Source organism: Dermatophagoides farinae, chromosome 8 (genome assembly GCF_024713945.1).
Source record: "Dermatophagoides farinae isolate YC_2012a chromosome 8, ASM2471394v1, whole genome shotgun sequence".
In the NCBI taxonomy this organism is placed as follows: Eukaryota; Metazoa; Arthropoda; class Arachnida; order Sarcoptiformes; family Pyroglyphidae; genus Dermatophagoides; species Dermatophagoides farinae.
The window spans coordinates 3,755,415-3,769,892 of record NC_134684.1 but is presented as its reverse complement, the minus strand read 5'-3'; the positions used below and the strand labels follow the sequence as shown (position 1 = coordinate 3,769,892).

Genomic DNA, 14,478 nt, shown 5'->3' with positions numbered 1-14,478 from the left:
ATGGTTCATATGTTTAGCAATCCCATCACCACCACCACCACCATCATCATCATTGAATGAATATCTAGAATTTATCAATGACAACAGTTGTATACCATTAATGGGTGTGGTAGGAAAGCAAAATGTAAAGAGAAAAAGAGATGGGGATCTTGAATCAATTCTTTTCACCATATTATATGGGCAATATATATTCAATACGATGGTATAGAGTTTGTCCGTTTTCTAATTTTGAACTACAAAAAAAAAGAATTCATTGCAGAAAATTTTGACATTTTTTTCCCTCTTGTTCTTCTGTATTATTTGCTGAATTAAAATCCATTTCCATTCCATATTCTTTCCATATAGACGCAGACAAATAGCATGGAATAAATTTACTTTTGAAATCCATAATCGATTGCATATATATATATAAATCTAATAGGCACGATTCGCCAATAATTTCAAGCATGAATTCTTCGATAGCAACAACAAAAAAATACTGAATTTTAATTTTTTTTTCTCGATTCTCAGCAATAAAAACATAAAAACAAAAAAAACAAAAATATTCCAATGGGTCAAGCAAGTACAGCTGTATTTTGCTGCTTTTTTCGTGAATCAAATTTTCATTTATTTATTTATAGCAATATTTTCCAATCCAATTTGTGGCTTCTGTGTGTTTGTTTGCAAATTTGGACCAAAAATAAAAATAAAAAAAAATGATTTCAAGTCCCCAAACACGAGAAAACGTTCTCGACGTCATCATCAGCCAAACTTTTTGCAACCCTGATTGCTCTGATTTCTTTGGAGATTTTTTTTTAAACTTTTCTCATTTAATTTCGTTCATTAAATATCATAACTTGTTGATTGGATTCTAATTTTTGTTTTTTTCTCATCACACATATTTTAGGCCAGAAGATCGGTTAAACTTTGCCAATATTGTCGATCAATTGATGCATTATCTGGATGGAAAATGAAAATCCGAGATTGCCTTTCGTTTCGTTTCGTTTTTTTTGTTAACTCATTTATTATTCATTATTATTATTATTATTATTATTATTATTATTATTATTATTTATTGTAATAATCACTGTTCTTGTAATTTTTGACAAAAAAAAAATTCTCAATTCAAATTCAATCATCAAAAACTTTTATTTCGTCTATTTTCAACCATCTGATTGATAAACATGCTGCCATCTATTGATAACAAAAATAAAACCTAGCATCTTTTATGACTTGTTCTAAATGATGATTTTCAAAAAGACAAACTGAGAAAGCGCTTCATTATTATTATTGTGAATTTCAAACGAAAATTTTACATTTCATGTTGCTATTCATTGCCAATGATGAACGATGAGGAATGAACAATGAAAATTTGAATTGAATTTCGCAAAAAATTTTCAACTTTTCTACATGAATTTTAACATTATTCGAGGTTATGTGCTCCCATCTAGTGGCATAAAAACTAAAATGAGAGAAAAAAACTTGGTAGTTCTGGGAATATTAAAGGTAAAAAATCAAAACTATCAACTATGATTTGTGGTAATTTAATATTTTGAAAACTAAAAAATAAAATATTTTCGTCCTTATTATTCAAATTAATCGTTTGTGCGGCAACGATGATTTCGAGTGCGTTTTGTCAGTAACCGATGTTCTTTTTTGTCGTTCCCAATTTTTATCATCCGATCGTAAATGATCCAATTCGTCCAATAAAGTTTCATATCGATATGAAACACGAATTCCAGGCAAATTGGTCCGTTGTATATCGTTTCCTTCCACACCTTCACGATGATAATTAGCTCCGATCCAATGTTGTTTGAACTCAGCAGGAAAACCAGACATTAATACCGAATTACGTGCCAATTCGCTCATATCACAGCTACTTAATTTCCACACTTGTGTGGCAATCGAATATTCTTCCATTAAAGGTTCCTATAATCGTTTTATTAGAATCTAGTTCCATTTGAAATATAAATCAATATACCTTTGTAAAATGAAATTGCAACGGATCATCAGTCGAAAGCGATACACAAAGGCCACGAGAAGCGAATTCCGGCAATGGATTTCGATGATAATTCAAAAACAATGAATTGTTAGACAATGGCGACATGGCGATTCCAATCTGAGTCAAATAGTACAGGTATTGTAAAACGGGTACTTTTCGAAGCAAAAGACCATGGCTAATATTTTCGGCCAACAAAAATCCACCGATCAAATGTTGAATATTGCCAGCTTCGCCACAATGTGGCCGCAAAACTAATGTATTGAATCCACGTTCTTTGCGGAAATGATTCAAAATGACCATATTGGCATACATGTAATATAGATAGTAATTGCTATGGATATTAAAATCAATCATTAGATTGAAATTCAATTTTGAAAAAAAATTATCAAAATCATACTATGGTGGATTCTCTTCATCGGACCATTTGTTTGGTAACGTAATTTCTTTATCAAACATTGGATTCTCGTGTTTTGATTCATCATCGACCGAATCGAATCCAGTTACATAATGTAAAAAGACATGCAATTCTGGATGTGAATTTGGATTGTTCGTCACTTCAAACAGCGGCATGAATATATTCTCCAACATTTGTTCGAAATTTTCAAGAATCTTGTTTGCTCGATATACATCACTAATATATGAATATATGAATTATTTATATTTATAATGAAAAGTGAGATTTATCGAAATTATATCACAACTTACTATAAACGAGGAATTTGAATTATCCATCGAACAGTGTCGGAATAAACATTGTTTGTGAGTGCCCATTTGGCTAAATCATCCCATTCGCTTGGTTTTCGACCATAAATTGACAAACGTAATTCAGCCTGTTGATATTTGGATTCTTCTAGATCATTCATTACTTCTTTAAGAATTTCGGCAAAATAAACACCTTTGATATAATTGTCGGTTTTAAGAAAAATTTCTCTTAATCTTGATTCACCAATAGGATTATATTTGGCATTGAATTTATCGAAACGATGAAATGTATTACGATCGGCGTGTACATCCAACATATCGACACTTAGATCATAGCTTGTTAAATTCAATGAATCAAACACTTGTTCCAATGTTAATGGTTTACCATTCTCAAGGCAAACATAATCATTTCGTCGTGTTTTGATCGTTTTTTTAATGAAACGTAACAAATGTTTTTGATTCATACAAGAAGCGGCATGAATGTGCGTATCAACTTTACGTGTATTATAAAAATCTCTATGCGGTACGGCTTTCTGTGATCGTAATTCATTCATTTCATTAAGAAGAACATGTAGCTGATATTTATATGTAAGATAGGCTAATCGTTTGTAACAATGTGATTTCAATGGGCCATCGGTAATAATATTGCACATGAATTTCATATCTTCAATAAAATTATTGAATGGCCGTAAATTATAAGCTCCTGAAACCGAAAATTTCAAAGTTAAAACATTATGAAATTGAATAACGAAAAAAAATAAAAATTCTTACGCTTTTTTCCTTCAAAATCTTCTTTAGTCTTATAGACATGAATGACACCATCTTCTATTTTTAGTATACAATTTAAATCTTCGGGAATCTTAATGTTCCAAGGATCGGCAATGACTGGCGGCTCATCATAATTAACTTAATTGAATGAATACAAATAATAATGACGATAAAAACAATGACGATCCAAAATATCAAAAAACAATTCATACCGGTTTCCGGTTGATAACTTGATTTATGTGTTCGATGTAAAATACGTTTAGCCATCTCTGGAAATGTTTGAAATGCCTCTTGCATGTAGATTTCTCTTAAACGCATTGCTCTTCGTAATGATTGATATATTTTTGGATCTTCAGCCTATGATTCGATTTTTTATCATTATCATCATGACTAATAATTCAAATGATTATGATTTATAGACTTACACCGAATGAATATTCACCAGAAATATAAACACGTTGAAAATCCAATTGATTTAGAATAGACGATGTCGTTTGACCAGCTAAACAAGCAGTTGGATCAATTGATTCTGCATGTTGAATACGTTGTATACCAGCATTCGATATACCTGAATGAATATAGAATATGGAAAGGGAAAATCATTTGAGTGGCGGGAAAATTTTTTATTATTATTATTTCAAAATTATGATTAATAACTCACTTTCTTCATCATGTATTGCACGTTCTTCCAATTCTTTCAATGCAATTTGTTGTGCCAATTGTTGGGCGGCAATTTTTTTCTGTTCTTCCAATTCGATTGGATAATGTGGTACAGTGTATGGTGCCGAAATTTCTTTAACACTTAATTCACTATGATTAGATATATCTCTTGGTATTTTTGATGCAGTTGCAGCGGCCACTTCATCATCTTCTTCAATTTCATCGTCATCTAAAACCGATGCTTTCATGAGGATTTCATTTTCTTTTTTCAAATCAGAACCTCTTACTAATCGTTCCATATCTTGTAAATCAAATGGAAATCAAAATATAAAAAAAAATTGCTTTATCTATTAATAAAAATCCATTGATTATTTCAAAACTGATTGATATTGACAATATCTAGCCATAGACATTCTCCTATCATATTTCACCACCGTATTACGTTCAATCATTTTTTTAAGCAAAAAAAAAACGTTATTTTTATCCAAAATAAACAGTGGAAAAAACTATTCAAGATACTCGAAAGCGACATGTCGAAAAACAATGATGACTTACCAATGACCGCCAAATGTGAATAACAAAAAAAAAACGATTTAAATAATGATGATCTAGATTCGGTTTACCAGGATAATTGACGATGATTATGGTGCACTGGACAAGCTCTCAACAATTGCGGAAATAAAATGTTGATAATACAATCGAATGAAAAAATTTAAAACAGCCCGAAAATCAATTGAAATCAAAATCGGGCTCAATCAATCAGTCCAGAATGATGGTATATATTGTAGAATCACTTAAAATTCATCACTCAAAACTTGTCAATGTGTGGTAAACTTAAACATTGAAATGATGATGATGAAAAAACAAAAACAAATTTACACTTTGTTCGATGTTATGAATTTTTTTTTCTCTCTCTCTCGTTATACTTTGGTTCATACATATAATATATACAGATTGGTTATATTGCTATTTGGTATATTATATATTGATGAATGAATGAATGAATGAATGATTGTATTCAGCATATAGTTGTGATTGTGTTGGTTGTTTTTTTTTGGGAAATAAAAATCACTGAGGCAGTGGCAATGTGTATATCATCATGCCACATTTATTTTTTTTTTTTTTTTTGCGTTACAAATTCAGCGCATACTCCGATATCAAATGCAGATTGTGAAAAATTTTATTCAAAAAAAAAACAAAAAAACAAAATTCTTCTTGGATATGTAGAATGATTGAAACAAACAAATATGTATAACCATTGCCAAAATGTACTCATGATAATGATGATGATGTTGTCTGGATGTGAATGATTATCATGGATGTATGGAGGCATGATGTAGCCATGAATAAAATACATGTATCATCAACATCGTTAATCATCAATTTTTTTTTTTTTAGATGGAAAGTGATCAAAATCAAATCGAATGATGATTGGAATTTTCAAAATATTTATTTTAGATTGATTAATGTTATTCGATATTTTAGAGATGATTGATTGATTATTGTATATCGATATGATGATAATCAATGTTTTACGTGATTGTAAAATTATAACAACGCTACCAACAATCGAATCGAATGGAAAATTTTTCATTTTTTTTTATTTTTATTTTTAATCATTGTATATTTACAGAAAAATAAACAAACAAACAAAAATAACTAAATATATCAATTTAACCAACTAAATTAGAACACAGATAATATTGATTGGATGAATTTTTGTATTTTTTTCTTCTTCTTTCATAAATATTGTTGTTTAATCTGTTCGATTTCATTCAGATTAAACATACCACGATGTTTTTCCGTTTGTCCTAATAATAAAAATGGCCGCTGTCCTTGATTATTAGCTTTAAATTCTTTAACAATTGGACGAATAAATGTATTGGAAAATCCTAATGCAGACATTTTTCTACGTCCTTTCAAGTGTTAGACTACGAAATGCTGACCATGTTTGATTTGCCGATGCAATACATAAAATATGTCGTTTTTTATGATAATAAATAAGGCCTGGTATATGTTCATAGTGTCCATGTCCAGCCAAAATGGATATATTCAAACGATTCACAAGATCTGGATCAAGTATATCACCCAATCGTAATGGTGTACCATCAATCCAATAGGTAAAAACATCAATAGTACCATTGAATGCACGAAAACGTCGATCAATTTCATATGCATTCATACGTGTCCAATCGATTTCACCATCCGTAATTTTTATTTTTCGAGCTAATACACACAAGTTTGTTTGTCAAATGAGATGAAATGATTTGTGAATGAAATTAAGAAAAAAACTTACCATGTGTAACTTCTTCTTTGGATTGTTTTCGAACGTTGGCTAGACAATTGTCTAAATCTTCAATGCAATCCCAAAGCTAACGGAAAAAAAATCAACGAGATAAATCAAATAAAAATTATCGAAAATTGAACTCACCAGTTGAGCTCCTATTGGTGCCATTAATTGTTTCAATTGTACGGCCGAAATACGATGTACAATTTCGATTGGTTTTTGTGCCAAAATCTCACCAACATCAAATCTGTCAGAAACAAAAATGTTTTCTGGTCAGAAAAATAATAATCATTAATCGCATGTAAACAATACCTATTTGGATGAATTTTCATTATGGTTACACCGGTGATTGTATCACCATTCAATATGGCATGTTGAATTGGAGATGCTCCACGCCATCGTGGCAATAATGAACCATGAATATTGAACATACCTGTATAAATTAATGTAATTCAAAATAAATATAGAATGTCAGAACTACAACAATAAAATAAATACCATAATGACAAGCATTGATAGCCTGTGAAGGTATAAGGCGACCGAATGAAGAAACAACACCAAGATCAAATTGATCATTTGGTACCGTATATCCATCAAACAGGATGATTGGTAGATCAACTTTTTTACAATATAAACTAACAGGATTATTACATTTAGTGGTGACTACTTGAATATTTTTTACAATAACCATTGAATCCAATTCAGGATTTAATAGTTTTTTATGTAATAATTTAAGACTAGCTATACTAAAATCATCAGAACCATAGAATAATATGGACAGTGATTTTTGTTTTTCATATGATGATGATAAAAATGTTTTCGAAACGACCAAAATGTTAGCTGCTGAAAGCCATTTCATTCGATTCATCAATGATAATAACAATGTTGATCTCATGCTTCATCATTTGAAATCAGTTGTTGTTCATTCTAATACAAAAAAAAAAAAAATATAAAGATAACCAATCTAATTATCATCAGGTATAATAAAGATTACTAATACTTACAATATAATGCCATAACTTCAAAAAAAAAAAAATAAAACCTGATGATCATGAGAATCCAAGTCACATGTACCAAAAAAAAAAAAGAAAAAAAAATTTTCATTTATATTCAAAACAACATTGAAATGAGTTTATTCATAAATATCGTATTTTTTTTAAATAAAAATAAATTCTTTTGAAGAATCAGAAAATCAAAACATTTTTTGACCTGTAAAATATTTTTATATATACTGCATATTTATTCATTATCATTTTGTCGAATATCCATATATGGTTGTTGTGGCAATTTTTCATCCATAGTAACCAAATGTATCCATCATGATCATATAAATCAAAACCAAAAAACCAAACCAAACCAAACCAAGATGGATTAATCGCCAATGATAATATTGGAATATACGAGATTCAAAAAAAAAAAATTCAACAATTTTTTGTTGTTGTTGTTGTTGTTTTTCTTTGATATATAAACAACAACGTTTCTAGGGATTCATAATAAACAAGATATACATATCTATTGATTTGGATGTCCTGTTTTGTTTTGTATTTTTTGGATTATATATTTCTTTCTACCATCAAACACATTTGTGGATTTTCATTTTCATTTTGTTTCTTTTTTTTTATCAATATTTTTTTTCTGGCCAATGACAAATACTAAATCTGCCAAAATAAATTTCCTGCCATTATTTTTTTTTTGTTTTGTTTTGTTTTGTTTCCAAGAATGTGTCGATAATGTGTTTTTGAATGGATACACACACACACACACACAAACACACACTTGTGGTGACATTGAATTTTTTTGTTTTTTGTTTTTTTTTGTTGTTCATTTTAAACAAATCATTTTGAATGTTTTGATATTGAACTTGAAATTTATTATATTACTATGTGGCCATCAAATTTATATATTCAAATTATCAGATAAACATAAATTGCATCGAATCGAATATTAATGATGATGATGATTATATTATTATATTCTGCACTTGATTCACATTCAGAATTCTATAGAAAGAAAATAGAATATCCAAGAATGATTGCAATATTTGAATAATAATTATTGCAAATGGATCAAAAAAAAAAAAAAAACAAGTACACACACACACACACACAAAAAACAACAACAACCAAATGGTAAATGTTGTTGTTGTTGGAACGAAAATTTTTTCATTTCAATTTAAGGTCATATCTTATCCATTCAATTTTATTTTGATTAATCATTTCTTAATAATAATACAATAGAGAGAGAGAGAAAAAAAAATATTGAAATACAAATAGTAAATATTCATATTTTAAATACAACTTGTTGATTGATTATTGATGATGATGATGATGTGAATAAAAAAAACGGAAAAGATTACCTTGAATCGAATCAAGGTGACAATGGTGATTTTTTTTCGTTTGCTGTTGTTCTACCATTGTCATCATCCAAAATCATCATCATCATCATTATTCACACTCACAACGAGCGTTTCATCATCACATGTTTTGTTTGTTTGTTCAATATATAACAGTTTTTTTTCGCTGTTACCTTTTTTTTTGATTATAAATCGAATTAAATCATTTGTTCGTTGTAAACAAATTAATTTCTTTTTTTTCTGGACTATATGAACGTAAAATGAACGCTTCAAGGATCAAAATTATATATGGGTTTTCCTTTATTTTCAGGTTAATTAAAAAAAAAAACGTTAAAAATGAAAACATTTGATTGATCGAATTGATCGATCAAATGTTTTCATTTTCATATGGAAACGTCATATTGATTGATTAAATATGTGGACAACAATAGCTGGAATAATTTTTTTTTTTTTTGTTCAACAAATATGGATTGATCATCAATAATAATAATGATCCACAATGATATCGATCTCATATGACAACTGAACAGAAATAAATGTACAAACGATCCAAGGGGATTTGATCAAGGAAGAAATTGTTTTTACAAAACACATCACTACTAACACAAACACATTTGCCACCATTGCAATGAACTTGACTTTGAAATTATTTATTTATGATTATTAAAAGTAATGTATTGATATTACTTTTTTTTCAAATCATTCATTTATTCATTCATTCATCCAATGGTTGGCTGAATTTTTTTTTCCTGTTTTTTTATTTATTCATTCCATCTGTGTGTGTGTGTGTATGTTAAGGTTCAATATCAATTCAATAAATGTAAAATTTAAATTTTTTCTCGATGAATGACTAAATTAAGCTGTTGGCCTTCAGCCACCACCACCACCACCACCATCATTATTATTATTATCATTATCAACATAACAATAATCATCAACCGACGCCAATCTACCGTTTGTGTGTGTGTGTGTGTGTGTGTGTGTATGTTTGTGTGGAAGGATGCAAAAACAACAACAACAACAAAATGACAAATACAATAACTCTTTGTGTGTGTGTGTGTGGTTAGTATATTTTTCTCTTTATTATGAATGAAGAAAAAAAAATATAAAGAGTTCCAATAGACGTTCCGTTGTAAATAACAACAACAACAACAAACGATATTGGAAACAACAAAAAAAAAGACACAACAATGAGGCAATTTTTGCGAAGGAAAAAAAAAATCCAAACACACAAATTGCCTTCACCTTCGCCTTGGAACAACAACAACAACAACGACGACGACGACAATTGAATTTCAAAAAAAAAAAAAAAATTGAATCAAAAACAAAATGCTGGTAAATCAAATCATTTGTTGATAATTCACTGTAAAAGTACAAATTAGGTATGAAATGATCAAAAAAAAAAAAAAAAAACGAAAGGATCTTTGAGCTTTCAAAATGTGGCGACAAAAAAAAATACATTCAACATTCGTGGATGATTTTTCATGTCCGATCATACGTTCATCGTTCGTTTTTTTTCTATTTTATTTTATCATCATCATCAATTTTTATTTCCATTGGATATCATCATATCAATTTTGTGGTATTCTCAATGTAGAAAAAAAACAAATGAATTGCTCATCCAGGACTAGCTCACCCATGACGTTTGTTGTTGTTGTTGTTGTTGTTGTACTTTATTATCCACTATCATTCATTGGAAAAAAAATAAAAAAAAAACAAAATAAAAACAAAAAAAAATGTTTGGGCTCAAAGATCGATAATAATAATATGATGTTTTGTGCCTATAGCCGATAAATAATCAATATGATGATCAGGAGATTTTTTTTTCCGCCACAAAAATATATTTACATTCATTAACATCTTTTTTTTTATTTGATTTGATTGGATTTTGTCATCAATCATTGTGCAAAAAAAAATAGTACATTTTTATACAGATTCATCACGAGATTCGAGATTCATTCGTTCGTTCATCTGATTTGATCATTGGAATCATTTTTTTTACCACTTTTTAATTAGACATTTCGTAGACAGTAAAAATTGATTTTATGCCATTGATTCTATGCTATTTTCATGATGTTCAAATCGAAATTTTTTAATAATAAAAAGGGGACAATGTTGTCAGTGAGTTTTCTTCTTCTTTTTTTTTTGCTTAAAAAATCGTACCATTTACACAATATCATCAACATAATCACCATCATCAACCTAAATTGATGAATGATGATGATGATGATGATATTGTATGTCGACGTAAACGGATTTTCTTTCGGATGAATATAATTCACTGAAGAAAAAGAAAAAGAAAAAGAAAAAAAACTACGACGAATTCAAAGTCGATTCGATGCCAAACATCTTTGTGTGTGTGTGTGTGTGTGCGATACATTTGATCAATGTCTGATAAAACGAGTATATTTTTTTTTATTCATTTCTCTTGATATTTAGCCAAAACAACAACGATGGCTTCTATACGACAAACCGAAAATCGTGAAAACTAAATCGATGACGATAATTATGTGTCCATGACACATGTAATTTTTTTTTCTCTTTCTCTCATAAGTAATCGATATCTTGTTCGAGTCGAATTGAATGAGTGGGGGGAAAAAAATGTGTCAATTTTTTTTTTGGTATTTGAAAAAATTCTTCATCTCATTCGAAAGAATTTTGAAAAAAAACCAAAGGAAAAAACCATTTGGCCAGAAATCAAAATAAAAAGTCAATTTTCTCTTTCTCTCTCTCTCTCTTTCTTCCCAAAATTATAATTAACTGGATAAATTTTCCCTTATCAATTAAGACTTGACTATAAATATGTGTGTGTGCGTATGGAAAAATTTTTAGACATTATTTTTTCAAGCTAGGATGTTAGGAGTGAAAAAAAAATCAACATATCGGATGATAATCCGTGATTTAGGTCGTCGCGTCGTCGATGTGTGTGTGCATGTGTGTGTGTGTGTGTGTGTTCTGAAAATATCTGGCCGATTCTGTTGACAAGATAAACTTTCTATTTTTTTTTTTTACTTTCTTTCAGATGATTAACTAGCTCATCGCTGTTCATTTTAAGTTGCCCCATTCAACATTTCTTCTATCATCAAATATATATCAAGATTGGGCGAGAATGAGAGAGAGAGAGAGAGAGAGAGAGAGAGAGAGAGAGAGAGAGAGAGAGAGAGAGAGAGAGAGAGAGAGAGAGAGAGAGAGAGAGAGAGAGAGAGAGAGAGAGAGAGAGAGAGAGAGAGAGAGAGAGAGAGAGAGAGAGAGAGAGAGAGAGAGAGAGAGAGAGAGAGAGAGAGAGAGAGAGAGAGAGAGAGAGAGAGGCATATAACGATGAAAAAAAATGTCACAGATCATTTAGTTTAAACGTCGGTTTTTTTTTCTTTAAAAAAACCACCACCATCATCATCATAATGATGCTAAAAATGGGAATTTTTTTCACCAGAATCATTAAGAATTAAATTAGCAAAAAAAATTATTGTCTCCATAACTAAAATAATGATGATAATGGTTATTGATTTTTTTGACCGGAAACGAACAGAAAAAACGATCAAATACAGACTAACAGATTTTCCAATGGATGACAATATCATATCATATTTTTACTTTATTTGTTGAAAAGAATTGTTGACATGATTCCAATTCTTTAATGACAACGATGATGATGATGATAATAAATGTGTACGAGTTTGATTTTAATTTGACAAAAATAAATGAATCCAAAATGTGAATAAAAAACAGTGGTGGTGGTGGTGGTGGTGTTGGTGGGACAAACTTGTTGCTTCTAATAGTGACAGTGACATTAGCATATTTTTTTTTTTTTACTATTACGGGTAATATTTTTTTGTTCTCTTTTTTTGTTTGTTGCCCATTAAAGTCAGTAAAGAATTGACGGAACTACTCTATGCAAGCATGGATGGTGATGGTGATGGTGATGATAAACAACTATTTTTACTTTTGTTTTTTTCTCTTAAATCCGGTAAAAAACTGTAGATACAGAATAAAGAATTCCACAACAACTTTTTTGCTCAAATGTAAATTGTAAAGAATCAAGTATGATGATGATTGTATTTGGGTTGTTTTTTTTTCGTTTGTTGTTGTTGTTGTGATTGTTGTTGTTGTTGTTGTTGTTGAATGATAATAATAATAATGATAATGATCAAAACAACAGGAAAACCATGAGAAAATAAAGACATTTAAATAATCATCATCATCATCATCATCATCATGATTATTTTTCATTCATTCATTCATTCAATTTTAATCGCATATATAACATTCATAGTTCATTCATTTGTTTGCTCGTGATCACAAAATAGTGTAACGTGATCTTCCTGAACTATAGTTTGTGATGATGTTGTTGTTGTTGTTGTTTTGTTTTGTTATTTACCATAATCAATGATAATCATCTGAATTTCCTTCTGTCATATATTCATATATATATAAACAAATATAATGGCCATGGATAAATTGTATACAAGTAATTGTAATGAATGTAATAGTAGTAGTAGTAGTAGTAGTAGCAGCTGTAGTAGTAAGAGGAAAAAAATAATACAATTCTATCCAATCAATTAATCAATAATAATCGATATATACGTGTGAATAATAACAATTCTGATTACCTTGTAAATTGAAAAAAATGTTCATCTTTAGTATTGAATTCAATACAGGAATTGAATTTTTTTTTTTATCATGACCATGACCGTGGAATATTTAATTTTTTTTTCTTACTGATTAATTGAACTGTATATACAAGACAAGTGTATCAATCAATCAATCAATCAATCAGACGAATGAATGGATGAAATATGGCCATGATTTTTTTTGTTGTTGTCATAAATGAAAAAACATTGACATTGAACGATAATAATCTGATGATGATGATGATCCACTATAAATATTATTGACATTTATAATGATCATTTTTTTTTGTGAAAAATTTTTCATTATCCAAAAACAGTTTTTTTTTTTTTGATCATCAGCATTGTTGTTGTTTTGTGTTAAAAATAGAAAATCAAACAACAGGTAAATAACAACAAAAAAGGACAAAAAAAATAATAATGGCTGATTGTCATCAAGACAAGAGATAATATAATCATCGGAACAAATAAAATGGCCATGGCGATGATCATCATCATCATGATGATGATGATCATCGCTTCTATTTTTTTTTTTTTTTTTTTTTGTTGCACAAAAACATTCACACTTTCATATATATATACAATACAAAGATTAAGGATAAAAATTTTAAATAATAGCTACTAATGGTATCTGAAAATTTTTTTTTTCTTCTGTCCACAAACTGAACAAATATTCAAACACACACAAAAAAAATAATAAAAAAATAAACGGTGAACAATAAAAAAAAATAACAACAAGAGAGAAAAATCATTCAACAACAACAACAACAACCATGGTGATGAGAACAAGAAAAAAAAAATCATTGAACATTCAACCAAACAACCAACAATTCAATTCCAATCAAATCATCATCATCATCATCATCATCTTCATCATATGATCATAACATTTGCCGATTTTGGTGAATAACAACAACAACAACAATATCGACAACATCGACAACAACAACGAAAACATCGACAACGATGATGACGGAGGATTAACGTCCTTCATTTTTTTTTCAATTTATTATCATCATCATTCTTTATTTTTTTTTCTGATGATAATCATCATTGATATCCGTACATACATTCACGAATGAATATGTGAGGCGAAAATTAA

At 29.1% G+C, this 14,478-nt stretch overlaps 3 protein-coding genes across 8 annotated transcripts in view; 1 reads left to right on the top strand and 2 right to left on the bottom strand.

Moving 5' to 3' along the window:
- The window catches only part of LOC124495660 (uncharacterized), a 49,284-nt gene extending 48,074 nt beyond the window's left edge, over nt 1-1,210 (top strand). For all 3 annotated transcript variants that reach the window (XM_075733398.1, XM_075733400.1, XM_075733399.1), the window contains one exon: nt 887-1,210. In XM_075733398.1, coding sequence (XP_075589513.1) covers nt 887-953 — 67 coding nt within the window. In that variant the 3' untranslated portion in view covers nt 954-1,210. The remainder of the gene's footprint in view (nt 1-886) is intronic.
- Nucleotides 1,211-1,479: 269 nt separating this feature from the next.
- On the bottom strand, nt 1,480-5,131 carry AMPdeam (AMP deaminase). Of its 4 annotated transcripts, none has more exons than XM_047059237.2 (9): nt 4,667-5,131; nt 4,113-4,412; nt 3,877-4,019; nt 3,664-3,808; nt 3,455-3,589; nt 2,687-3,386; nt 2,379-2,612; nt 1,961-2,312; nt 1,480-1,908 (listed from the first exon to the last, which is right to left on the bottom strand). In XM_047059237.2, exons 2-9 carry the CDS (start codon nt 4,408-4,410, stop codon nt 1,570-1,572), a joined length of 2,346 nt encoding a protein of 781 aa, XP_046915193.1. In that variant the 5' UTR covers nt 4,411-4,412; nt 4,667-5,131; the 3' UTR covers nt 1,480-1,569. The 4 variants fall into 4 exon arrangements, with proteins under 4 accessions (XP_046915193.1, XP_075589517.1, XP_075589519.1 ...); XM_075733402.1 differs by having other exon boundaries at nt 3,655-3,808; nt 4,667-5,127; XM_075733404.1 differs by having other exon boundaries at nt 2,687-3,383; nt 4,667-5,127.
- A 559-nt stretch (nt 5,132-5,690) lies between these two features.
- On the bottom strand, nt 5,691-7,473 carry LOC124495345 (methionyl-tRNA formyltransferase, mitochondrial). Its single transcript, XM_075733406.1, is given in 7 exon segments — nt 5,691-6,034; nt 6,036-6,337; nt 6,408-6,483; nt 6,543-6,645; nt 6,711-6,831; nt 6,897-7,325; nt 7,403-7,473. Coding segments are annotated over 6 exon segments (1,182 nt in total). The 5' UTR covers nt 7,294-7,325; nt 7,403-7,473; the 3' UTR covers nt 5,691-5,851.
- Nucleotides 7,474-14,478: the final 7,005 nt, after the last annotated feature.

What these genes read in the sequence shown, in the direction of transcription:
- AMPdeam (XM_075733402.1), bottom strand. Translation starts at nt 4,410, where the DNA reads ATGGAACGATTAGTAAGAGGTTCTGATTTGAAAAAAGAAAATGAAATC. An exon ending in AGATTTTGAAGGAAAAAAGC is followed by an intron (nt 3,387 to 3,454) that starts GTAAGAATTTTT and finishes TTTCGGTTTCAG; the next exon opens with GAGCTTATAATTTACGGCCA. An exon ending in ATTCAAATTCCTCGTTTATA is followed by an intron (nt 2,613 to 2,686) that starts GTAAGTTGTGAT and finishes TTCATATATTAG; the next exon opens with TGATGTATATCGAGCAAACA.